This window comes from Carex rostrata, chromosome 9, assembly GCF_964058835.1.
Source record: "Carex rostrata chromosome 9, lpCarRost1.2, whole genome shotgun sequence".
NCBI classification, from domain to species: Eukaryota; Viridiplantae; Streptophyta; class Magnoliopsida; order Poales; family Cyperaceae; genus Carex; species Carex rostrata.
Window position 1 is genome coordinate 10,658,068 of NC_135926.1, and position 27,501 is coordinate 10,685,568.

General features: G+C 34.2%; 2 protein-coding genes and 1 long non-coding RNA gene across 5 annotated transcripts; 1 reads left to right on the forward strand and 2 right to left on the reverse strand.

Moving 5' to 3' along the window:
- Positions 1-1,652: 1,652 nt before the first annotated feature.
- Positions 1,653-10,829, forward strand: EMB3011 (RNA helicase family protein). Of its 2 annotated transcripts, none has more exons than XM_078307892.1 (17): positions 1,653-1,903; positions 2,026-2,158; positions 2,441-2,632; positions 2,860-2,936; positions 3,125-3,320; positions 3,478-3,672; positions 4,123-4,253; positions 4,346-4,443; positions 4,576-4,678; positions 5,368-5,545; positions 5,651-5,880; positions 6,280-6,459; positions 6,548-6,619; positions 6,902-7,078; positions 7,230-7,291; positions 7,395-7,547; positions 9,022-10,829. In XM_078307892.1, the coding sequence occupies exons 1-17, from the start codon at positions 1,898-1,900 to the stop codon at positions 10,622-10,624; spliced, it is 3,786 nt and encodes a 1,261-aa protein (XP_078164018.1). In that variant the 5' UTR covers positions 1,653-1,897; the 3' UTR covers positions 10,625-10,829. The 2 variants fall into 2 exon arrangements, with proteins under 2 accessions (XP_078164018.1, XP_078164019.1); XM_078307893.1 differs by having other exon boundaries at positions 1,666-1,903; positions 3,478-3,666.
- A 746-nt stretch (positions 10,830-11,575) lies between these two features.
- On the reverse strand, positions 11,576-17,706 carry LOC144559163 (azadirone synthase LFS-like). 2 transcript variants are annotated; one of them, XM_078308145.1, is made up of 11 exons: positions 17,502-17,706; positions 16,646-16,841; positions 15,716-15,814; positions 14,780-14,831; positions 14,372-14,493; positions 13,784-13,884; positions 13,626-13,684; positions 13,295-13,351; positions 13,143-13,188; positions 12,470-12,549; positions 11,576-11,996 (listed from the first exon to the last, which is right to left on the reverse strand). In XM_078308145.1, the coding sequence occupies exons 1-11, from the start codon at positions 17,589-17,591 to the stop codon at positions 11,894-11,896; spliced, it is 1,005 nt and encodes a 334-aa protein (XP_078164271.1). In that variant the 5' UTR covers positions 17,592-17,706; the 3' UTR covers positions 11,576-11,893. The 2 variants fall into 2 exon arrangements, with proteins under 2 accessions (XP_078164271.1, XP_078164269.1); XM_078308143.1 differs by having other exon boundaries at positions 13,784-13,887.
- On the reverse strand, positions 12,194-12,442 carry LOC144559164 (uncharacterized). The gene is made up of 2 exons (XR_013513096.1): positions 12,308-12,442; positions 12,194-12,227 (listed from the first exon to the last, which is right to left on the reverse strand). It is a non-coding gene; the product is annotated as an uncharacterized LOC144559164 (long non-coding RNA).
- Positions 17,707-27,501: the final 9,795 nt, after the last annotated feature.

Sequence of the window (27,501 nt, forward strand, 5' to 3'; positions counted from 1 at the left end):
ATATGGATCACATTTTGCAAATGAAAAAATATTTCTTTTGTCATTTTTCTTCTAGTGTACTCCAGCATTATAAAACACTTACTAAATATTGTAAATCTAATTTTCAGAAATAAAAGTCAATACACAACAAATATAAATGACAAAAGCAAGTAAATATTACTACACAATATTACGTATATTGCTGAAAGTGCATATAATTTCATTATTATTGTTATGCTCAATTGATATGTCCGAAGAATAATTTTGAAGTCAAGAATAATTAAAATTAGAAAGACTTATATGTAACAATTTGCGATCTCACCAGGCATCCAATCTTCTTTTTTGGTTGGAACAATCATGACTCAGCATAATGAATCAAAATAAATTCTTGGTATAGAATATAGATAAATCTAGTATTTCTTTTAAATTTTTTTGTTGTTGCAAAGATAAAATTAAAATATCACAATCAAATAAATCGTAATCCTCCATAGCAATCAAATTGTTAAGGTTCAACCAAATTGTTTTTCTTAAAATATTAAAGTAATAATGGTGTACATCCATTTGATATTATGAAACAAATATTTAAAATTAAAATCATTGTGATATTTGAGTTAATTTGAAATTCAATTAGTAGTTTTTATAAATTCATTAAAATTACACTGTTAGAGATTTTAAGTTGTTTGATTGAAGGATAAACTTATTTCAAATCAGTCATGATGCAATACATGTGATATTTAAGAAATGTTTGAAGATATCTGACTTATTTGATACGAGTATGTTACTTAGTTTTCATGATAAATTATGTAAGTCATAAAAAAAAAATCAAATTTATCCATAACAATTGGACGGTAGATTCAAATTAGAGCTCAATGGGCGTTTTATGCTTTTTTTTTTTTTTTTAATAAAAGGATAAAATAGATATTTTATAAATTTAGAATGTGTTTTAATATAAAAGACGAGTAGAACTAGGGTGTTCTTAAGTTCACCAAGCCCCTTGGTGAACTCAAGTTTAAAACCCGTCAAATTGGTTTCAAATGACGAATCCGAACCGTTGAAACTCATCGACATGTAAAAAATTAAACATTCGAATTAATTTAGTATAAAATCAAGCGGTCAAAATTAGAAGGCTAATAAATTAATTTTAATGCATTCATTTTTTGAATATTTTTTTACCACTTGACTCTATGCAAAATTAATTTTTTACATGTAGACGCATCACTCGTAAAGTAGGCGGATTTCAATGGTTCAGATTCATCGTTTGAAGCCAATTCGATGGGTTTTAGTTTGGTGAACTTAAGAACACCCTAGTTGTACTCATAAAAGACAATAAATGAGTAAATATTTAAGTTTTTGAAGTTTAAAGGGAGAATATGTAATTTTAAATTTTAGATGGGAAAATATGTAATTTGATGTTTTTGAGGGGTATACGTGAAATTCCCCTTTAAATTTAAAACAAAAAATACAAATCAGGAAAGTAGTCCAAAGTAATATGACGGTGAGAATCTGCGCTCAATATTTGAGAGTAAGCCTCTGAAAATAGAAATTCGGATCACTTTCGGTACCGCACGATCAATTACCAATCCATATCCAAACCGTTCTTTTAATACAGCACGATCTTAAAGCGCATCCATAGGTAGCCGACACTTTCCTTTATTTCATTTCTTTGGTAATATTTCCTTCGGACCGTCCCTTCCGAACTGGAGAGAACCGGAGAAAGCAGGAAGAAACTAAAACCTAAGCGAAGCGAATCGAAGGCGAAGGAGCTGAAGCTCTAGGCGACTCGGCCCCCACTTAACTCTTTCTCCGCCTCTTATTCTTCCCCTTCAGCCGCGACTTCCCCTTCAGCGACGAGGGCAGCAGCATAATTTCGTTTCGGCGGAATCGTTTCTCGCATTATACCTTCAACTTCAATACAGGAATGGAGGTGAGAAGCAAATTTTTCTCAAATTGATTCTACAGTGTACGAAGAAATCTATAATATATTTCTGATAATGTCTCACTTTTTTCTTATATTGATTTTTTTTATACCTGTTTCTGATAAAATAGGGAGAACCAAAGGCTATGGATATGAATATGATAACTGATACTTTGGAGCCTGAGTCTGAATCAAGCGGAGGTCTTTCTTTGCCTGACAAGGAGAGAGTCCTGTATCGACCTCCTGAAAGTAAATCAATTCTAGGTACATCCATTTCTTATTGCTATGACTTTTAGTTTGAGTCAACAGTTGTGGGTAATAGAAGCCTTAGTTTTCAATTAGGTATCGTTTGGCATGTGTTGGTTTGTTACTGATCAAATTGCCTAAACTGATGTAATTTGTTATTAACCATTCCGGTCACTGTTGTTTTTCACAGAATTGAAATCGGAAATCCAATTTAATACTGATTTTTTGTGTTGGTACCCAGTGCACGAAAATCCAAATCTTTTTTAGAGAATTAATTCTTGGATATTTATCTTGTGGAAGGTTTGGATGTCTTGGCAACCAAAAAGAGAGAAACTAATGGTGTATTTAGATCTCCTGCTGATCGGACGATCTCAGCTGTAACTTCTATTGAAGATGATGATAAAACTACGTCATTTGAAGTGGACAAGAGCTTACCTCCTGGCGACCGAGGTCATACATCCCGACGGTACCGTAGCACCAACTTACATTCAGGTGAGCTATTTGTCTTTAAAAAATCTCATTTTAGGTTATCAAGTCTGGTTGAATGGAAGCTTGTTAAGAAGAGAAAGAAAAATTTCATATAAAATATGAGTAGAAGAGAAGGAAAAAACGATTGATTTGGTATCTGACTATTATAGAGCTCATCAGCCACTTCTGGTACCTTCATAATTTTGTATTTCATTAGTATTTCAAATAAGCAAAAATTGTTATATCTACAGAATCTACTGTAACACGTGAAGATGAACATGGCTATACCCCGCGTTCAAGATATGATGATGATTCCTACAGGAAAGAGGTACTCACTTTTTTTAAAATTTACTTTGTTATAAACATGTCTTTTTCTAAACTTATATACCAAGCATCCATATACGAGGTGATACTGGTATATTCCTCTCCACTGGTCTATGCCTTAACCGGACCGTTCTTCCAGTAAGAGTGGAGGCTTTAATGCAAATTAAATTTACGCTCATAACATTTTTGAAGTCATCAACTCCAAGAAGAAGTTCTTCGAGACACCAGAGCCGTAGCCCAGACGGTTACGACCACCGAAGTAGAAGAGACGGCAATCATAGTGACAGAGCTTCCTACAATAGACGTGACGAACGGGATCGTGAGAGATCTCTCTCTGTTGCATATTCTAGCAAGCGTAGCCGCCATGACCATTCATCAAGAACACACAGTACGTATATATCTCTCTTTTTTATTGTTATTAATATTTAATGATAAATTGAATCTACCTCTCCTTTCAATGGCATAGTATTAGTATCGAGTTTTAGAACCCCATACATGTGTACCATGAAAAGACAGCATTTAGCGATATGGTCTTTTATATGCAGGTAGGTCAGAATGGGATGACGGGAGGTGGGAATGGGACGACACGCCACGGAGGGATGACTACAGAGACAGCCGTCCCTCTTCATCTAGAAGGCATCATAGTTCAAATCCGTCTCCATCCCCATTGCTGGCTGCAGCATCCCCAGACGCTCGCTTGGTCTCCCCTTGGCTTGGTGGTCGCACCCCTCGTGGTACGCGTAAGTGCTCTTTTCCTTTTATTTCCTTTTATTTTATTTTGGCAGTATGCATTGGTTGTGGCCCTGGAAAAGATAACTTGTTGTCCCACTTATTAATACTATTTTCATTTATTTTATGATTGATTGATGGTATTAATTTTTGAGGCTTTTGGAGCAGCTCAAATGAGGAGGTGGGGATTATAAGTTTGGTTCATTTGATATTTGCTTACTCTCATTTCATTCGTAATTTAGACAGTGTAATACAATTGGGATATCTTGGTGCCAGCTTCCCTTAACCCCTTCATCAGTTATATTTCCAATAAAAAGAACAAGAAACTGTAGGATTTGTAGTTATTTTCCTTTTCACTTGTCTTAAATAAATAAATAAGAAATATATTTTATATTCGCTTGGGTTGTTGTTTATTTCTGGACAAATTTGGTCATAACAAAATACTGTTGTGGAATTGGCAGCATCCCCATGGGATAGTGTTACTCCTTCTCCAGCACCTATACGGGCTTCTGGTGCTTCAAAAGGTTCTTCAAGTTTGCGCCCCAGTGGGAGATCCCATCAACTAAGTTTTTCATCTGCAACAGGTTCTAAGGTACAATTTTTTTTTCGAAAATGAGAGAAATAAATCACCTTCTGCTTTAACTTTCTTGGCACTAACGTCCATATGATTGTTTATTGAATCAGGCAGCAGAGGCTGATAGAAGCCCTTCAAGTTCCGATAGGAATGATGAAATCACAGAGGAAATGATGCAGGAGATGGATTACAGTGCTGACCGCGCATGGTATGCAATATTGATCTCATGTTTTGTTATATAGTGACAGTGCGAGTACATGAATGTTTGGACGGTGATGTTTTCTGTTCTCCCCAGTATTTGTTCATTAATGTTTGTCTGTATTATTTGTTTGATCTATAGGTATGACAGAGAAGAGCATAGCACAATGTATGATAGAGAAAGCTCCATGTACGCAGATGAGAGCTCTTATCAGAAGAAAGAGGCTGAGCTGGCAAAGAAACTGGTCTCTCTCTCTCTCTCTCTCTCTATCTATATATATATATAGAGAGAGAGAGATAGGCTAATGTGCTTTCGGTAGCATATGGGCCAAAATACACGGTCCAAATTTGAAATTTCAAAATTCAAAAAGTCGATCTAAACCGTTCATCTTGTTCTCCATATTAATGTGCTTGGAGACCAAATTTTACATTTTTCTGAATTTTTTTACTATTTATTAAGCCACTTTGAAAATTGCTGATCCAATGGTGGCTTAACAAAACAGTGAAACCGTTGGATTAGCGATTTTCAAAGTGGCTTAATAAATAGTAAAAAAATTCAGAAAAATGTAAAATTTGGTCTCCAAGCACATATTAATACGGAGAACAAGATGAACGGTTCAGATCGACTTTTTGAATTTTGAAATTTCAAATTTGGACCGTGTGTATTTCGGCCCATATGCTACCGAAAGCTCATTAGCCTATCTCTCTCTCTCTCTCTCTCTATATATATATATATATATATATATATATATTATTGTCTTGTCAATATCCTGAATATGCCTATGCACAAATACGACATGCGAGGACCTTTTATTAAGGCTAATGTAATTGTGAAGGTGCCTAACCCTAAGTATGCATGTTTTATGCCTTTAGTATTTCCCCTGTTTGGTTTTCTGTCATGAATTGACAATTCTATACATTGGGTACATTACAGACAAGGAGAGACGGGAGCCTTATGACGCTGGCACAGAGCAAGAAAATTTCACAGCTAACACAAGACAATGCTCAGTGGGAGGATCGCCAACTACTCCGGTCAGGAGCTGTCCGAGGCACTGAGGTTCAGACAGAATTTGATGATGAAGATGAGCGCAAACTCATCCTTCTTGTTCACGGTACTTGTTACTTTCTATGTTTTGATCGGTGGGATCCATGTCACCACCCATTAGTTTCTTTGAAAAAGGATGTACTAACTCGGATAATCAATTTGTCAAATGCAGATACTAAGCCACCATTCTTGGATGGGCGTGTGGTGTTCACGAAGCAGGCGGAGCCAGTCATGCCTGTCAAAGATCCAACATCTGATATGGCTATTATAGCGAGAAAAGGCTCAGTACTTGTGAGAGAGATACATGAGAAACAAAGTATGAACAAATCACGCCAGCGATTCTGGGAGCTCGCCGGCTCCAAGCTTGGTGATATCTTGGGTGTCGAGAAGTCAGAAAAGCAGGTAACTGCAGTTGCATGCAACCTCCAATCTCCTCATATTTGGGCTTCCCATTTATCTATGTTTTTTGTTCGAGATCATACAGACCTACAACTGAGATGAAACTGGATTTTTCTGTGCCACTGGTAGTACTACTTGGTACAGTAATTGCAATTGCAATTAGCATGTTGAGATTTCACGCAATTGTAGTTGAATAAAATGTGATGTAAGGTGTCAAGCAGATTTTAATAAAGAAACACATGCACTGGCACAGTCATCCACGCATCCTTTAAAAGTTGTGTTTTCAGTTAGCCATTGTAGAGGCATTATGCTAAGAGGTAACATAGTACAGTTTTCCATTAGAAAATATTTTCGAGTTTGAAATATGTGTAATTTTGACATTCTGTCTTTTCATATTCAAAGATTGACGCTGATACAGCAAAGGTCGGGGATGAAGGTGAGGTTGATTTTAAAGAGGAAGCAAAATTTGCTCAGCACATGAAAGAAAAAGGTGAAGCTGTAAGTGATTTTGCCATGTCAAAATCATTATCTCAGCAAAGGCAATACCTTCCCATATTCTCAGTTCGAGATGACTTATTACAGGTTTGCCCTTGATATTTTGTTCTTCTTCTTCATGAATTTGCCTACCATTTTGGTTTGAACTTGACTTAACTTGAATATGGTTGTGTAGGTTGTTCGTGAAAATCAGGTTGTGGTGGTAGTTGGTGAAACTGGTTCAGGGAAGACGACTCAATTAACACAGGTTTGTTTCTTCTTGTGGCATTTGCAAAATGATCTCATTATTTTGTTTTACACAAAAGGCTCCTGTTTTCAACACTTATTTTTTTAATAAAATTCATGAAAAAGTTATATTTATCTTGAAGTTCTGTTTTCTTATCAATTTTAGTGGTGCATATTCAAATAAATAAGATGGTTTTTATACAAATAAACACAATTTGTCTCAACTAATCCCTTCTGCTGTATCACCAATATCTTTTTAATTAATGTTTGAACCGGCTAATTTGTACATGCACTTCTGATTTAGTATCTACACGAAGATGGGTATACAGCTACTGGGATTGTGGGATGTACACAGCCAAGGCGTGTGGCTGCCATGAGTGTGGCCAAGCGTGTAAGCGAAGAGATGGAGACAGATCTGGGTCACAAAGTTGGGTATGCTATTCGTTTTGAGGATGTAACTGGTCCAAATACTATCATTAAGGTGATTCCTTTTTTTTTTTGTTTCTTTATGATAAACTTTGATGAAAATCAACTTCAACTGATCTTAAGAATCCAATGTTACAAATATCAACAACACAACATTATTAACAGAATCTATTGGGATATATTTTTTTCAACCTTTTATTGGGCAGTATATGACTGATGGAGTTCTTCTACGTGAAACATTGAAAGATGCTGATCTGGACAAGTACCGGTATGCTTTTTAATTGAGAGTCGATGCATATTATTTTATTACTAGTTTATTACTGATTTATTAGAATTATCATATTATTGTTGACCTTGTTTATTTTTGATAGGGTAATAATTATGGATGAGGCACATGAGAGATCATTGAACACGGATGTTTTATTTGGAATATTGAAGAAAGTGGTTGCGAGGCGGCGTGATTTCAAGCTCATTGTTACGTCTGCTACTCTAAATGCTCAGAAATTTTCCAACTTTTTTGGAAGGTACTTTTGTTTCTTTTACCATACCACCACTGCATTGTAAAACAAAATTTGGAAAATTATTACCTCTGTATTGAAGGAAAAAGAGGTGCCAATAATGCTTTAGCCATAACCTTTTTTTTCTTTGAACATTAGTACATACACCTGTGTCCTTTTAATTGAAACATATTTTTGCACCTACTTGTATACAAAAACAACCACCTCCCAAACAAAGAATCACCCGGGCATATTAACCGCAGTCATGAAACTATATAACAACACCTCTACTCAATGAGATGAACTATATTATGCAGTCTCAGAGAAATAAGTGTAGTGCCTGAGAAGTATCTTGTCCAGCTTCACTGATGTTTTCTTCTCAGGTTGTAGCTTTCAAAGACTAAACACTATCTAAAAGCAGCAACAGCTGTCAGCCGTATTATTACAAAATATCCATTCAACTTGTATAAAATATCAGCAAACAAATGCCAAGCTGATTTACGCTCTCCATTTTCCAAACTAGTATCTTCACCAAGTGATCAGCATGAGGGTTATCATGTCCTTCACTCTGTCTTGTATCAAGTCTGTACCAGCATTCTGTCCCCCCACCCCCAAAACCCTGTCCTGGAATCAATGTAACATTGGCTGGCAAAAGGTTAATTTAAGAATTCTTTCCATTTCTCACCTAATTTCAGCATTCCAAGCATGGGTTAATGAGATAATAAAGCAGCAATCGAACTGGCTGGTTTAGGAAATCCATTTTGGAAGCATGCTCTGTTGTGCTTCAACCTGAAACATTACAAATGGCACAGTACAGCATAACAAATTCTCCTGCCAGTAGTTTGAGAATATACCAATTGTCATAAATCCTGAACAGTATCGAGTGATGTACAATTGTATATCTGCACCCATTGCCATATTATCCCAGGATTTCTGTCTTAGTTGATCCTAATTCGACATTAGATTATTATCATTTTCATCACAGAAATAATACTGTGCATCCCCCTGCTAGCCTTGTTTCGATATAGCACATTTTTGGCCAACCAACAAAAAGCTTTCACTTTCAAAAGAATTTATAATTCCACAATCTATGCATTTACTTTACAAAGATGCCAACCATTGTTCAATCAATTTTACAAGGACTCTAATTGAAAAGACCCAAATGTCTTCCATCTCTGTAGTAAATTATCAGCACAGGGAGACGATTGTTCTTTTCAATTAAACTTTTGTTTGTAAATCCTGCTACTCACTGTCCTTTTCCACTCTAGCAAGGAAAGTAATAGTAAAATAGTAATTTAGAAAAAGGAAGACCAATTGATATTGTTATTAGTACCAGCTGCAATATGCCAGTCCCTGATCTGACTAGAATGACATATTATCCATAGCTATAGTGCATTAGTGATGTACAATAACAAGGCATTATTTTATTTTTTTCTGTATTAACTTCCTTTTAAGATTGACAATTGAACACCCTTTTGAACTTTTTTCGTTGAATATGCAGTGTACCTATATTTCAAATACCTGGCCGTACCTTCCCTGTTAGCATCATGTACAGCAAAACACCATGCGAAGACTATGTGGAAGCTGCAGTGAAACAAGCCATGGCCATCCACATAACATCTCCTCCTGGCGATATATTAATCTTCATGACAGGCCAAGAAGAAATTGAAGCCACATGCTATGCCCTAGCTGAGCGAATGGAACACCTCATCTCATCTACCACAAAAAATGTGCCAAAACTCTCAATCTTGCCAATCTACTCACAACTACCTGCGGACCTCCAGGCCAAGATTTTCCAAAAGGCAGAGGAGGGGGCCCGCAAATGCATAGTCGCGACAAACATTGCCGAGACCTCTCTAACAGTTGATGGCATATTTTATGTGATCGATACGGGTTATGGTAAGATGAAGGTGTATAACCCTAGAATGGGTATGGATGCATTGCAGGTGTTTCCTTGTAGTCGTGCTGCAGCAGATCAAAGGGCTGGCCGAGCAGGCCGTACAGGGCCTGGCACATGTTATAGGCTGTTTACTGAGTCAGCATATCAGAACGAGATGTTGCCAAACCCTGTTCCAGAGATCCAGCGTACTAATTTGGGGAATGTGGTGCTTTTGTTGAAATCACTCAAGGTGGAGAACTTGTTAGATTTTGACTTCATGGATCCACCACCACAAGAGAATATACTCAACTCAATGTATCAGTTGTGGGTTCTAGGTGCACTTAACAATGTTGGTGGACTTACCGAAATTGGCTGGAAGATGGTTGAGTTTCCTCTGGACCCCACTCTGGCAAAGATGCTTCTTATGGGAGAGAGACTCGGGTGCATCAATGAGGTGCTAACTATTGTTTCCATGCTCTCAGTTCCATCGGTTTTCTTCAGGCCAAAGGATCGTGTTGAGGAGAGTGATGCTGCCAGAGAGAAATTCTTCGTGCCTGAATCTGATCACCTAACCTTATTGAACGTCTACTTACAATGGAAAAATAACAGTTATCGGGGAGACTGGTGTAACGACCACTTTTTGCATGTGAAGGGACTGCGCAAGGCACGTGAAGTTAGGTCACAACTGCTTGATATTCTGAAAACCCTAAAGATACCTCTCACCACCAGTGGTTTTGATTGGGAGGTGGTACGCAAGGCAATCTGTAGTGCGTATTTTCACAATGCAGCTCGATTGAAGGGTGTAGGTGAGTATGTCAATTGCCGAAATGGGATGCCCTGTCATCTTCATCCAAGCAGTGCGTTGTATGGCCTGGGGTACACACCAGATCACGTGGTGTACCATGAACTTATTCTCACCACAAAGGAGTACATGCAGTGCGTGACAGCTGTGGAGCCTCAGTGGCTTGCTGAGCTGGGGCCCATGTTTTTCTCGGTGAAGGATTCAGAGACGTCTCTCCTTGAGCACAGGAAGAGGCAAAAGGAAGAGAAGACGGCCATGGAGGAAGAGATGGAGACGCTTAGGAAAGAACAAGCCGAAGCAGACCAGAAATTTAAGGAGAAGGAAAAGGAGAAGAGGGAGAGGCAACAGCAACAAGTTGCCATGCCAGGGGCAAAATTGAAACGGGGCGGGACATACATCCGACCCAAAAGGATGGGTTTGTAGGGTAGTTGGTTTAGTTTTTTGTACTTGTACTTCGCTTGTACATAGATGAGATTAGATAAGTTGTGGATTTGTTGGCTAAATTTTTCATAGGACAAGGAAAATCAGTTTGTAGAGACTTTTTTTGAAGTTCAGAGGGCAAAGTGCCCCTGACAATTGTATTGATAACAAAAGTATTTATAAACTCGCGCAGCTAGTATAAATACAACTCTATTTACAAACAGCTTATGAGAAAAAACTAAAATGGCATTCATTATAATAAAGAACACCCAAATTGTGCCGAGTAAACTTCGCTAGGGAACATCGTTTTGTAATATGCCGTGATTAGATCAGTTCAAATCCTTATCCTCTGAGGTAACAAAATATTTCTGTTCGGATCATGACCGTCCGATCAGAATCTGTACCAATTCAGTCCAAGGTGGACGCACGAAGCTGCTTAATAGTTGTGCGGGTTTTTCATTGGATGGTCCAGATCCAAACAGAAATATTCTGTTACCTTAGGTGATACGAATTCAGATCAGTTGTGTTATTTTTCATAGAAAGGTGATCACGGCATGTGATTGACATCTATGCAGTATCGTGACATGTTTGATTATATCGTAACGTGACCTTTTTACATCACTAACAAGGCTTTAAAAAACAAAAATAACGGAAAATGAAATGAAAGCAAGTCAAAATATATACTCCTAGGCTCCTAGCTCGAACATTTAAGTGTTGTTATTTATTTAAGAAACCCAAATAGATTAAAAATTTCCAATCACCAGGAGAGCCGACGAGAGACGACCAAAATCAGGTGAGCTTGCACCGTTCATATCTCCCATGCCAAATAAACGAAATAAAAATGGTAATAATTACAATAAATAAATAAATAAAAAAACAGTCCCCTTCATCAAGCCTTCATTGACACTCATACGGTTGCCAATCTTTAGACGAATCAGAGACTTAGCTTCCCTCTTTTATCAAAATACAGTAGCAAAAGTTTAATGGTCTGATTTGTTATCACAAGGTCTTAGAAGGTATCCTAAAATTATTTTGCTGTATAGACTTCTCTTGGTATATAAAAATTTTCTAGCTCTGCAATACTACTGGTACAAGCTTGATAACATATTTATTTAGATAATTACACACTAATATAACTTTAAACTCTGGGAAATTAATTAAACAAAAAACTGACAGACAGGAATTCATGATAGGCAACTATAGTAAATTATATCTAATACAATATTCACTTCCACTTTGAAAAGCTACTGCTTTAAAAGGAGCTCTTGCTGATCAATCACTACCAACCTTAGTGTGGTTTTGGTATGAACTCAGATCAGCATGTGTATCCATGTAGCGCTGGCTCAGGTATGCTGCACATGTTACTGGAGGAAACCTGATTTTGAGGTATACAAAGTATGTATCAGACAATCTTATCTTAATTTAGACAAATCACAAGATTTGTTTAATTTGGATTTGTTGAATTGGGATTTTGGGTCTGCACAAGCGAATTTGGGTAGGGAGTGAGCTGATTGTAATGGTTTAGCACTAAGCAGTATGGGAAGTCAAGTGTAAAAATAAAGAGATTGGAGGTTTCAGCATAATGCGAATAATAGTTGCATAATACCTTTGTAAATATTTTTTCTATCAATATATTTGTTGTCGGCAATTGCCGACAACCATAAAAAAAAAAAAGTTGTATAATACCAACTACTCATGAGCATTTATATTTAAAGATTTCAGTAGTGCCTGAAAACTAGAATACCTGAAAGTTGGTCTTATTGTTGAGATATGGAAATGATTACCAGAACACTCAGACCATATCGATTCTGAGCAAATTTAAATAATAAGCATAAGTAAAAAAATTACTTTGGAGGATTTGATTCCGACATGCAAGTTGGTAAGCACTCAACTATACATTCATGACTCGGCTCCACAAAATATGCTATCTGTTTCAATAAAAAAAAACTCTTCATTATATTTGGTCAACATGAAGAATGTAGAAAGAGCTTGATCACCTTACCTTTTTCAATATTATGAAATCCTTTATGAAAGAAAATTACAATTTAGCCCATATTATCTTAAATAGAAAATCAGCCCCATCTTTCACTTTCTTACAAAGAAAACTGAATTTAAAAATCTAAGTTTATCTTGGAAACCACAGGTTGGGTTTATTAAATGATTTTTAAGGTAATTTTATAATTTAGCAATTCTCATAAACATTGACTGCAGTCAGTTGTGCAATTTACTGTTGCCCTCAAGGGCTGGTTAACCCTGCATAATGTTTGATTTTCTAAAGGTTTGAGAAACTACAATGGGATTTCTCAAATGAAAGCAAGCAAAATGCCAGAAAATACTAAATTTAAATATTACTTATCCAATGATTCTTATGAAGTTATTTTTACATAGCACAAGTTGGTTAAAATTGAACTTGGCATAGGAGCAGTGAACTCTACACTGTACAACCTTTTTATGCTGTTTAAGGAATGGGATTCAAAAAAAAAAATATATATATATATATATATATAACAAAGTTACTTACTGAATATCGTTCCTTTCCATCTAAAACTACTCGATGCAAGGTTGACCTGCAAAGAGAACCACATTAGACAAGTTAATTCGGCAAAAAATATTGTTCTCTTTTATAATTTTTTACAAAAAGGAAACATTAATATAAAATGAAGTTTCTCCAACCTGAAGATGCAGTTGCTCCATCTTTCAAGCATGTCTCCTAAATTAACAATAAATCCACTGCAATAATACCAAATTTTTAAACATTTAAATATACAACTTGATAAAAACCAAAAAGGTCTTAAATTTTCTAAGTATCATAACATAGTTCTGGCAAACTGGTATCATATTTGACCAGGGATTTTGCCCCACTTAACCATTTTTGTGCAACTTTTTCTCAAATGTAAGCTCAGTACACTTTTGAGCTCTATCGAGATCAGTATTAAAAAGTAGCAGTACCAGCACCTATAATACATCAGTAATATTCTAGCAAACAATAAAGCATAAAACTAACCGTCTTAGTGGTGCAACATATTCCCAAACTTGAGGTATAGCATTTCTGTCCTTGCATATCTGTCAGAACCAAATGAAAGGAAGTTAAAATAAAATGCTGACACAAAATCAATTGATTTTCCATTCTTATATCATTAGCTTTTTCTTTAGATCACTTACTTGAAGACCTACGACATTGTCAGTAGCCAAAAGCGTTATCAAGCCATAATCTGAGTGGGCCCCAGCTCCATACAAACCTTTTGAGGGGTCAGAAGCTCTAGCTGCTAAGATAAAAAAAAGTAATTTTGATTATGTACTGTGGTATATTTGTTACAGGATTACAGTGGCATGTAGTCATAAGTGGTATGATTCCCGAAAGGAGCAATCAAGATATAAAACTAAAATCGAGTAGGGAACAACTTACCATAAATTAAACTTACCACAAATTATGTATAAGCTTTAAATTTAGCCCAATTTGCCCCAATCAGCCCTCAATTGTGTGAACCCATAGTCAAAATTCAGCTTCAACTAACTGCAATAATATTCCTTGAGCATGCCAGAATTTTTCAGAATTTGATAATTCGTAAAAAAAAAAAGTCTAATCTCTCCCTTATATACATGCATTGCAGACATTTTAACTGCCAAATATCAAGTGTGAAGAGCTTAGGAAATGTCCAAAATTGTTCCTTTAAAGGAACATTTGACAATAATACTGTTAATTAGAGAAATAAAATAAAATTAATGAATAAAACTCAATTGTTGCAACACCTTCGTAATGGAGAAGTCGAAGTGTCGCAATAGGTTCCACAAGCATTTCAGGTCTATCAAAAAAATCAGATGGCAGATCAAGTGCCAATGCTATAATTCTAGCTACCTCCTTTGCAACTCTCCTGTTATGCATGTTTTTAAGGAAAACTATTAGAGGAAAATAAAAACTCAGTATCATGTACAACCCCACAAAGTGAGAAAGACAATGCATGCCTTTACAAAATTTTGGAAATCGAAAGGGTAATTTTGTATTGATTGAGGAACTAGAGGAGCTTATGGTGTATGCTTGATTACGGCCAGGAGTATCACTTGTTTTGTACAGCAGCAAGAGTATAGATACATTTTATAATTTTGTAGGAGCAAAAGAAACTTCTTGCTTAAAAAATGAAGAAGAAGAAGAAGACATACAGTGCTTCATTGTGATAACGCTCCATGACCTCCCGCCATCGTGGTAAGATATCTAAATTTACAAAACAGAGAAGAAGAAAATATTAACTGAAGTAGGATCTATATCATTTCTTTAAAATTTGTTTTCAACTAGAGTACCATTTCACAACAACAAAATGCATGCACAACACATAGCACACATGCAATCAAATGTGCACATAACTATATAGAATTTGCAACAGACTCTTGAGACAAACGTTGAGAAAATTAACAAACATTTTTAGTATGATACTCCAAAGAACATCAACTTGCTAAGAATCAAATACAAATTTTGAACCAACGTGCATTTTAACCACCATTCAGTCTACCAACTTAAAGGGTTAGGATCCATTCACGCCAAAAAGAAGTTAAATCTGTAGCAAAATATTTTGGATGTAATCTACACCCCCACTTGTGAAAATAAGGGTCTTTGGGGCCATCATCAGAGAGATTACCTCAAATTTGATAGGTAAACCCCTTGTATGTCTTACAACATGCATATGAAGTAATGAACTTATTTTTTTGCCTTGGTGCTTGGTTGTCATTAGAAGAATTGTTATTTCTTATTCCCCTGTGAAATTATCCCATCCCAATTTCAAGGTTACTCATTCTTTTATTCTTGTATGTTCTTATTCATTTACTAATATCTGCGCAATTTTAACATAAATTCTTGTCAAATGAGAAAAACAATGAGCTATTAAAAAATTATGAAGCGACAAACTAGTCAATGATTAAAAAAACATTTATAGTTAAGTGGGTTATGTTGTTAGATTTCACTCATGAATCCAAAACAGGTATATTTTGCAAACCAATATCCTCGTGCTTTCTGGAATACAGCTAATTGGTGGTTTCTGTTACAAAGTTAACGTTAAATAGAAATAAAATATGGTAATATTCCCATTAAATTGATAAATTTACCATCAGAAGGCCACTGATTTGGCCCATAAAATGGTTTATTTGCTTGTGGATCGTCTTCTGGAACCTCTATACCAATGTAATATCCTTCTTTGTAGTCCCCTATTAGTCAGAAAAACAGATATGTAATATTAATAAGGGGGCCTTTTACATATATACCGTAGAAAACTTTACAGTTTACTAAATACCATAAGAAACTCAAAGTTGAAAAATGCCAGAAATATAGATTTTCTAAAAACCTGTAAAAGAATGCGCAATGGGTTAATAGAATTGGTCCAGGTTGGAGCACCTTGACCAGGCAGTAGGCCAACCCAACCTAAAGTGACCCTTTTACCCTGATAGACTTTATGCTTTTTTTTTTGTTAAAAAATAAACACAATAAAAAGATTAAGACTATTTATTGAGTTGGGAAACAACAAAAGAGAACCTAAATTCAATATGTGACCAAACAGACATGAATGTTGCAATTTTGAATGAATAATCAAATTTGACCTCCATACCGGTTGGAAATTAATCTGAACCCCCCCCCCCCCCCCCCCCCCCCCCCCCCACACACCACAAGTGACTGACACCCGATCAAACACCCATCATATTAATTTAAGTTTTTCTATAAATGCATTCAAATGAATGGATTATGTCAATGTTATTATCTTCAGCATACAGAGCACTACTTAGTTTACAATTAACTGTTACAGCAAAATTCAGCACCAAACCAGCCAGAGAAATACAATTAATAGTTACAGCACAATTCAGCACCAAACCAGCCAGAGAAAAGTTAAGTGGTCAAATTGAGCCTCAATATACCTGTAAATGGTGCAATTATTGTTCAATTCAAAACAAAAATTGCATCTAGGTATTCTCATATATGCAATAAAATACCAAATTAAGCCAACAAAAAAGATGGAAAAGAAGCAAAGAAACAACAACACTTACCATGGACTTGGTTATCTGGGTCTAGAATCTCATCCAAGAGGGGGGTGTATCCACGATTTTTCTCATTTCGTAAAACCTTCATTTTCTCTTTTATTGGGAGGTCAAAAAACTTCTTACTTTGGAGAAAAACCTCGTCCATAAATTCTTGGCTTATCCCATGGTCTACTACATAGAAAAAACCTGAATCCAAACATGCCTGGAACAAGAGAGGAGACTCAGATTTGTGAAGAGAAAATTCAAACATGCCTAAATTCTTAGTTTGAGAAAATTCTCGATTTATCTTGGATGTAATCCACCTTTTAGACTATTCGCATTCTAGAACAAGTGTTAAAGTTTTTGATAAAACATGCACACAGAATAACTCATAATTCATTTTAGTCATAATCAGAAACAAACATGTGTATTGATACACCAAGTTTTCAGTTTTTACCCATGACAAACATATCACAGAATAGCTAATACAGGTACGTGTAGGACAGCATATGTGGTACCAGTGAAAATTCTACAAATTTGAACTATTTAGCAATCTGAGCTCAATTTCAACAGCCAATTACATTGTAAATGTTATAATATTCTGAATTTCGTGCTGTTTATCTTAATTTAACGCTATGACAATCATGTTTTCTCCTCGTATTTCCTGCCACCAAAATTCCAATCAATAAAACCTATTGTTTCCCCCTCTTATTATGAATAAAGGCGAATCATTAATTTAAATTTTTTTCTATTTTCAACCAGATATTTGAAACTATTGCCAGCATAAGGACGCATCAAACATGCATCAAAAGTTCATGACTATATTTAAAAAATAATCGAAAAAAATAACAATAATTAAAAAAAAAAAAAGATAAATAGCAACCTGTTTGAGAAGCACGACAGATTTCTCGACATCTGGTTCAGAGAGGCTTATGCAATTCAAAACTGTATTTGAAATTTCAGAATTCTCCATCGCTACCTTTCTCGATTTCTCTTGATACTTCGTTTTTGTGTGCTCGTTGCGTGCTCCCTCTCTCTCTCTCTCTTTTACTGACGAGTAAAGGCGCGGCGCGCAAAAGGGCAAACATAGCTTAAATGCAATGATTCATCATTGATTGAAACGTGAAAGACGGAAAAGAGAAAGTACCTAGTGGGACCTAGTTGCAGTGAGGTATTGTGACGGTCAACGTGGTAGACCGGTTATTGGCAGGTTCATCAAATAAAAATAAATTGCTATATGTGGCCAGAGATTGTCATCTAAGCCCAAAAAACATTCATTTATTTATTTTTATTAGAACAAAATTATGAAGGGATAAACTAATATTTTTTTTGAGGTCAGTTGGCTAGTGTCAGAATAAATTCGCTCCAAAATTCGTCCACCAGGAAGGATATGTTATGTGTGTGAACTATTAATATTTTTTCTAAAACAATTATAATTATTTTTTAATTTATTTTGAATATGATTCAATAATAGACAAACCTGCAAGTGTAACGATTTTGTCAGCATGCAATAGAAATAATTTTATTTTTGTACTTTTATGCATGTGATGAGGAGGAATCTGCCAGGTAGCTAGGCATGAAAATAAAATGATGGATAGGTTAAATGAGTAAGCGAGTCTAAAAAGGAGTGCGTGATAAATAATGTTGAGCTTGAGGCCCACATTAACCATTAAATATTTTATAGACTTGTAATGCAATATCATATTTTGTGAGGAGAAGAGCATTTGTTGTTTGGAGTCTTTAGTTTTTTTTTTTTTTTTTTTTGAAAAATTTGGTAGAAGCTACCAAGGAGTTTCGAGTCTAAGTTGTATCAAACAATTTTCAATTTTGTTTTGTCTTTCAAGTCTAAACGTAAAAACAGCAATTGATATCTGAACTAAACTATTTGAGCCGTCAACATGGACTTGACAAATTTGAAAAGTAGATGCATTTTTTAAGATGATGAAATCAGAGACGGATCTAACGAGATTTAACGGTGTCAATTGATTCTATTTAGTTTTAAATTTTTTGTATTTATGTTTAATTTTTTATATAATTTAGCGAAAAATATTATGATATGTAAAATTGATTTTTCATTTTTTTGCATAAAATTTGTATGTAATTGATCTTTATAGTTCGAAATTTTTTATATGACTGATCTCATATGTACTCTTGTTGTTCGAAAGTTTGATTTCGTCTCTAGATGGAATCATAGAAATGATTCGTATTCACCGAAATAGTAGGTGAACATTAAAATGGTTAGTTTTACTTAAAAGCACATAGTAAAACACATAAATTACTTTGCATTTGATGTGTTATTGTACATAGTCAACAAGTTTGGGATCAATTGCAAGAGGAAAGCGGCCGAATTTTTTATTAATATCCAAATTTTATATTAAATTTAAAAAAATATCCGAATCGGTTGGTTTTTTCGAAATCTACCCATTCCGGAAATTTTTTTTCCGGAATTAAACTCTAAACCCGGAAATTTTTTTTCCGGAAACTCGGTTCTAACTCCGGAAATTTTTTTTCCGGATTTAGGATTTTTTTTTTTTTTAGGAAATTTTTTTTTTCAGTTTTTATTTATAATTTATTTATTTTTTGTATTGAAGTATTACAAATATTTAATATATTTTTAAAAAAATAGATGGAATACTATATAATTTGATTTATTCGAAAGACTGCTACAAATAATCCGGATCAACATTTTTCATGCCGGATTTTTTATGACCGTAAGAAAAATTAATATTATATAATATATGTATATGTATATGTATATGTATATGTATAGGTATATATAATATAATATATGTATATGTATATATAATATAATATATGTATATGTATATATAATATAATAGAGATGGGCTACGGTGAGTTGCGAAGTAAAGCGACTATTTTACTTCACGCTCATATTTTGCGATTTTTAAGTTCAAAACGTCGATCCGAACCGTTCATCTTGTTCTCCATATTGAAATGTGCTTGGAGACCAAATTTTATATTTTTTGGAATTTTTTTACTATTTATTAAGCAATTTTGAAAGTCGCTGATCTAATGGTCCAGAAAATTTTACTGTTTTTTACTGTTCACAGCAAAACAACAATTTTCAAAAATGCTTAATAAACAGAAAAACAGCAATTTTGAAAGTCGCTCATTTATTTTGGCCCGAGCCTGAGCCGAGCTGGCTCATTAACAGCTCGGTCCACTACCGAGCGAGCTAGAGGCGAGCCACGAGCGAGCCACGAGCCGCGAGCTTTTTTGACAGCCCTATTTGACACTACTCGCATCTAAGATTATCAAGGAAATGATGATATGGTTTTAGTTTTATAGAGGAACTAGTGCAATAGACTATAGATTTATGTTGGGAGAAATGACAAGAAAGTAGCATATTTTGTGTATAATTGAATAAGATTTTGATGTAAATACATTTATATAATTTCGTACTTAATAGTCTCTATCAAGCATTTATATATATAAAAAAAATGATATAGTTAAGTGGATTTAATAAAATATTTATATGTAAACTTGGAAATTGTCTTAGTTTGCATCGTAGAAATGTTGCGTGAAAGGAAGAAAAGAAAGCATATGAATTGTGAATTTTGTACAGAATGGTGTTGATCAATTAATTATTATACCCGACTAAAATAATACAACCATATTACAGAAATAAAGTTTGATTTCTAGCAAACTTGGATGTTTAAATCAAGACTAACACTACAAGCTTTTAATATGAGAGAAATCAATTGGTCGGTTATTAGTTCAAACAGAACTAAATTTGTCCAATCAGCGTTTGATTCGGTTTGCATAGATAGATCCAAGCTGATCTGATAATTTGATCAACCAAAATACAAAAACTGAACCAAATAAATCAAATTTTAATTTTGTTAGTTCGATTAAACTAAATCAGTATGAAATTTTAAGTTGTAATTAATAATATAAGTAGTAAGTTAATAACTTATGAATTAATATGTATGATATTATAATGAGTTGGGTTATCGTGCTTCATGAAGTAAAATGTGAGTTTTACTTCACACTTATATTTTGCGATTTTAAAATTTAAACAGCCAATCTGAACCGTTCAAAATGATCTTCATATTGAAATGTGTTTAGAAACATTTACATTTTTTTTGGAAATTTTTTTACTATTTCACATAATTTTCTAAATCGTTGTTTTTCAGAAAATTTTGGACCGTAAAAAAAACAATGATTTTAAACATTCTAAATAGATAGTAATTTTTTTTTAAATGTTAAATTTGGTCTTCTTGCACAATTTAATATAGTGATCAAGTTAAACAGTTTGGATCGGCAATTTAAACTTTAAAATCACAAAATATGAGCGTAAAGTAAAACATGTCATTTACTTCATGAAGCACGATAGCCTAACTCATATTATAACATTAACATAATATTTACTAATATTTCAGTTTATTGGGCTTATTTTATTTTAATTATTGACGCGGAACTCTAAATTGAAGATCAAATTATCACAATTTTAAATCGAAACGCACCGTTATATCCGAAATAAATTTAATTGGATTAACATTAAATAAGCCGAACAATTTAGAAAACCATAAAGGCGCTTTATTGTCACATACTCACATTTGATGGCTTACAAATTTTCTCTTTTTGCTAAATCAATAACAACTGTTCTGTGGGTCTGGTTTCCGAGATTTTTATTTTTACCCAAAAAATAAATAATTTTATTATAAATAATCACGTTTTTTGAAAAAATTTATTTCTACCCAAACCGCATATATTATGTGCGCCCCGAATTAAAAATTCGGACCTTATAGAATAAATGCGGTCCGAATTTTTTTTTTTTTTTTTTGGATTTAAAAATTCGGACCGCCTAGAATATTTGCGGTCCGAAATTTTTTTTTTTTTTTTTTTGCTTTTATCAAATGACATAGGCAAATTTTTGAGTGATAATATCTCACGATCTGTTTAGAGATTTTGGATGAAACTTCATAGTCTTGTTCTACGATATCAAGACTACATGTCGGTCAATTTTCATGAATTTTGAAGATATTTTCCTATGTTAACTAGAGATGCAAAGTTGGACTCAGAAGCACTCTTTTAGCAGTTCGGGCAATTTTTGAGATATGATATCTCACGATCTGTTCAGAGATTTTAAATAAAACTTCACAGACTTGTTCTACGATGCGAAGACTACATGAAAACATGAGTACCTTCCCGAAGACCTCCAAGTTCTTAATTTATTCTCCTTTCATATGTGCAGTTATAAAGTTTCATGGTATTTTGTAGTTGCAAACTAAATCCTGCATTTTGTACTTTCAACAAAACTCCAGTTTGTTTCTGGGTTTTCTCAATTGATTCACTAGATTTTTTTTTTTCATTTGGTTAATGTGTCTGTGAATTGCACATAAACATTTTTCATTAAGCAAGCTAATACCTTTTTATTCAATTGATTTTTGGAATATCTTATCAGTTATCACGGTCTGGCAAAGCTGTCAGAATTCAATTGGATACAGATCTTCATTGTGGGCTACTCAAAATCTTTGCTGTTTGGAAATATATATAGAACAAATGTTGGTTTATTTGTTGCAAGTATTAGATATACCGGGTCTTATTTTCATGTATTTGGTGAAATTTGCATAACAAAATATTTTTGGATTGTTTTTCCTAGTTGCTTTCCTGTCGGTCTTGACATCGTAGAACAAGTCTGTAAAGTTTTATTTAAAATCTCTTAACAGATCATTAGATATCATCACTCAAAAATTGCCCGAACTGCTAAAGGAGTGCTTCTAAGTCTAAATTTGCATCCCTGGTTAACATAGGAAACCATCTTCAAAATTCATGAAAATTGACTGACATATATTATTGACATCGTAGAACAAGTCTGTTTATTTTTATTTAAAATCTCTGTACATATCGTGAGATATCATCACTCAAAAATTGCCCGAACTGCTAAAGGAGTGCTTCTGAGTCCAACTTTGCATCCCTGGTTAACATAGGAAACCATCTTCAAAATTCATAAAAATTGACCGACATGTATTCTTGACATCGTAGAACAAGTCTGTAAAGTTTTATTTAAAATCTCTGAACAGATCGTGAGATATCATCACTCAAAAATTACCCGAACTGCTAAAGGAGTGCTTCTGAGTCCAAATTTGCATCCTTGGTTAACATAGGAAACCATCTTCAAAATTCATGAAAATTGACCGAAATGTAGTCTTGACATGGTAGAATAAGTCTGTGAAGTGTTATTTAAAATCTCTGAACAGATCGTGAGATATCATCACTCAAAAATTGCCCGAACTGCCAAAGGAGTGCTTCTGAGTCCAACTTTGCATCCCTGGTTAACATAGGAAACCATCTTCAAAATTCATGAAAATTGACCGACATGTAGTTTTGATATCGTAGAATAAGTCTGTGAAGTTTTATTTAAAATCTCTGAACAGATCGTGAGATATCATCACTCAAAAATTGCCCGAACTGCTAAAGGAGTGCTTCTGAGTCCAACTTTGCATCCCTGGTTAACATAGGAAACCATCTTCAAAATTCATGAAAATTGACCGACATGTAGTTTTGATATCGTAGAATAATTCTGTGAAGTTTTATTTAAAATCTCTGAACAGATCGTGAGATATCATCACTCAAAAATTGCCCGAACTGCTAAAGGAGTGTTTCTGAGTCCAACTTTGCATCCCTGGTTAACATAGGAAACCATCTTCAAAATTCATGAAAATTGACCAAAATGTATTCTTGACATCGTAGAACAAGTCTGTGAAGTGTTATTTAAAATCTCTGAACAGATCGTGAAATATCATCACTCAAAAATTGCCCGAACTGCCAAAGAAGTGCTTCTGAGTCCAACTTTGCATCCCTGGTTAACATAGGAAACCATCTTCAAAATTCATGAAAATTGACCGACATGTAGTTTTGATATCGTAGAATAAGTCTGTGAAGTTTTATTTAAAATCTCTGAACAGATCGTGAGATATCATCACTCAAAAATTCCCTGAACTGCTAAAGGAGTGCTTCTGAGTCAAACTTTGCATCCCTGGTTAACATAGGAAACCATCTTCAAAATTCATGAAAATTGACCGACATGTAGTCTTGACATCGTAGAACAAGGCTGTGAAGTTTTATTTAAAATCTCTGAACAGATCGTGAGATATCATCACTCAAAAATTGCCCGAACTGCTAAAGGAGTGCTTCTGAGTCCAACTTTGCATCCCTGGTTAACATAGGAAAACATCTTCAAAATTCATGAAAATTGACCGACACGTAGTTTTGACATCGTAGAACAAGACTGTGAAGTTTCATCCAAAATCTCTAAACAGATCGTGAGATATTATCACTCCAAAATTGCCTACGTCATTTGAAAAAAGCAAAAAAAAAAATTCGGACCGCAAATATTTTAGGCGGTCCGAATTTTTAAATCAAAAAAAAAAAATTTCGGACCGCATAGAATATATGTGATTTGGGTAGAAATAAAATTTTTCGAAAAACGTGGTTATTTATAATAAAATTATTTATTTTTTGGGTAAAAATAAAAATCTCGGCTCTGGTTTCTTGTGTAAGAATCCTGATTTTCTGTTGCAACTTTCTATTATAATTTATGTATCAAATAATTAAATAAGGGTCTTGGACTTCAATTATTCATGGGGCTTGGGAAGAATGTATGTGTCAGCAACCATATAATTTGTGTTTTATTAAATTTTTTTATCTTTTTGAACTGAACTCTCAGAATAAAATGCAAAAGAAAAAACGTATAATACGTTTTATTCGTGAATAAAATGCGAGTCACGAATTATTCACGAGAAAAACGTGAATTTTTTTTTTTAGAATTTTTTTGTGTGGGGTTTTTTATGATTTTTTTTTTTGCTTCTTTATTGTACGGAATCATTCTTGAATTATATCCGAATCACGAATTTTTTACTCTGCTGAACCGAACCCAAACTATTTATTTGTCACTATGTTGATAACTAGTTATAGATTTTTTAACGAAGGATTTGAATTACATGTTTCAGTCTTTTAGTTGACAGCAGCCGAATGTAATTCCTCCATTTTTTTTTATAGAAATTAAAAATGTAAAGCCAAAAGGAAGATATGTATTCAATCTTATACGTTTAATTATAATTGTTAGTATATTTAAGCGTTAGTGCAGTCTGAAAATGGATCTTAAAATAGTTATCCCAAATAATTTGATTTTTTTAGCATTTAAGTTATGTTAGGTTTCAGTCTTGGCATGGTATTTTCAACAAATCAATATTTTTGTTTAGTAAAGATAGAGATCATTATCCAACTGTTTAATATTTACATATGATTATTCCTTCTAAATTTCGCAAATTTTAACTACGAAATCGGAACCGTGGGTTTCATAAATTTTGACTGCGGAAATGATAAAAATTATTTTTTTATAAAAAAAAAACGGGATAATTTTTTTTTGGAAAGATGGTATAAAAAAAGTTCGGATAAAGGCGGTACCAGATGTTCAACCTCCAAGGTTTAATACCATCTTTACAAAAATCGCAGAACCAAGGTTTAGAATAATATTCGTAGTATTTTTTTAGAATAAATTAATTTTAATTGTTCGATTGTACATGCGATACTCTATTAATTTGACGTTGTTAATAAAATTATAAGAACCATTTTATTTATTTAAAAAATAAAAATATTTCAATATATTATATATATATAGCACAATAGCTGGAGTTAACAATCAGGTGGTAAGGCCCAAAAATATTCTTGTTGTAAAACATTTATTTTTTTAGAATTCGGCCCATGAAGTGGTAAGGCCCAAAAACGTCTTGTTAGAAAACATTTATTTTTGAGAATTCGGCCCGTGGAAGTTGAGAATTCGGCCCAAAAATACCAGTTGTAGTCTTTTATAACGACATAATTTATTTCAGTGAGCACAAACATTCATTACAAAATTATATAAAATAAAATAAATAATTTATTTATAAAAAAATTATTTAAACGAACCGCATAAAATTTAGTTAGATGAGTATAAATTTAAACGAACAGCATAAAATTTAGAGAGGGTTCAAATGCATTCAAATTTTTGTGCACCCAAATGCACCCTATCTTTCAAATCCTTTTTCTCCGTTTTCGAAGTCAAAATAGTCAATCCGAACCGTTAGATGCAATCTATATATTAAGATGTGCTTGGAGACCAAATTTTATATTTTTTGGAATTTTTTTACTATTTATTAAATCACTTTGAAAATCGCTGATCCAATGGTCCAGAAAATGTAAAATCAGCGATTTTCAAAATGACTTAATAAATAGTAAACAAATTTAAAAAAATGTAAAATTTGGTCTCCAAGCACATCTTAATATATAGATTGCATCTAACGATTTGGATTGACTATTCGGACTTTGAAAACAGAGAAAAAAGATTTGAAAGATAGGGTGCATTTCGGTGCACAAAATTTGGGTGCATTTGAACCCTCCTCTAAAATTTAAACCATAATTCACCTGATTAAAATTTGATGTTTTAGATGGTAATATTTTGAGATATTTTATAAACGATTTCTCTCATGTAGGGCTGGCAAAAAAATTCAAGGTTCGTGATTCGATTCGGGTTTGATTCGGGTTTGATTCGAGTTTAATTCGATTCGAAATGGCTTCGAATTGAAACGAACCAAACCAGGTTCGGTTCGGAATTAATTCAAACCAAACTCAAACCTAGCCTGGTTCGATCGAAATAGGTTTGTGATTTTTTTGTGGTTCGAATCTCATAAAATCACCGGCCATCCATTTACCTGATGAAATTAAAATCCAAGATAGAGAGTCATAATTTAACTTAGCCGACGCTCTCCCTCTAGCTCTCAAATCTCAATAACCTAGTTCTCTCTCCACCTCTCCCTAACTCACTCTCCCTCTAGCTCTAAAATCTAGCCGACGCTCTCGGCGACTGGCTGTCTCTCCTGCTGTCACTCCTCTCTCCGGCCTAGATGACTGTCTCTCCTCTCTCTTCGGTCGTCTCTCATAGTTTATACCAGGAAAGCCGTCTCTGATGTATTTTTTCATGAACAATTTTTCAACTTAAAAACACTTATTTCATAGTTCATACTGGTAAAAGGAAGCCATGTGAATTTTGTCTCGCGAGAAAAATTAATGTATAAACTACCGGTATAACTAGGGCTGCTAAAAAATAATTTAGTTCGTGATTCGATTCGGGTTCGATTTGAAAAATGTGTAGTTCGCAATTAATTTGATTCGAAATGAGTTCAGTTCGAAACGAATCAAACCAGGTTCGGTTCGAAATTAATTCAAACCAAACTCAAACCTAAGGTAAGTTACTAAGTTCGGTTCGGTTCGGTTCGGTTTGGTGCCACCCCTACTCTCATGTCAGGTCGGAATATTCAAAACTAAAAAAAAGTACTTTGCCATTTATCCATATGTCCCACGTCCATTAATTTAAAGATAAAAAGAAGCTGACATGTCACAAGTCACAACTGACAACTTAACGTCTCATCTTAATTAGTTGGACCATATTTGGCAAAACACTAGCAAGCTGACTTGTCACAAGAGCAACTGCATCTCGGATTAATACGATAGAATCAAATAATTGAAGTTCTCACAAAAATAAAGTAAATCAATGCATGGTTTCATGAGCAGGTCAAGTCAGTGAAATCGGATGAGATTAGATTCGCATTTTTTTAAAATTGGGTTTGGCTCATCTTGGTTGGACCAAATTATACTGAAATATATATATATATATAGAGATAGGCTAATATCAAATCGATTGTTCCTGGGGCATGGAGCAATCAAGTTTTAAACCGTCCGATCTGCTCTGAAATTCGTGCTTGATCAGATTGATCTAATTTCAAATTGTCGCTGAAAAATTGAAATGGACGGTCCAGTAGCTAATACCCGACCCAAACCCCGACCTTTCACTCTCTCTCTCGCTCTCTCTCTCTGTCTCT

What these genes read in the sequence shown, in the direction of transcription:
- EMB3011 (XM_078307892.1), top strand. An exon ending in TGAAAGTAAATCAATTCTAG is followed by an intron (nt 2,159 to 2,440) that starts GTACATCCATTT and finishes ATCTTGTGGAAG; the next exon opens with GTTTGGATGTCTTGGCAACC. An exon ending in TCGAGAAGTCAGAAAAGCAG is followed by an intron (nt 5,881 to 6,279) that starts GTAACTGCAGTT and finishes TCATATTCAAAG; the next exon opens with ATTGACGCTGATACAGCAAA.
- LOC144559163 (XM_078308143.1), bottom strand. Translation starts at nt 17,591, where the DNA reads ATGGAGAATTCTGAAATTTCAAATACAGTTTTGAATTGCATAAGCCTC. An exon ending in CTGTCGTGCTTCTCAAACAG is followed by an intron (nt 16,842 to 17,501) that starts GTTGCTATTTAT and finishes CTCTTGTTCCAG; the next exon opens with GCATGTTTGGATTCAGGTTT. An exon ending in TCGGAATCAAATCCTCCAAA is followed by an intron (nt 11,997 to 12,469) that starts GTAATTTTTTTA and finishes CCTCAAAATCAG; the next exon opens with GTTTCCTCCAGTAACATGTG.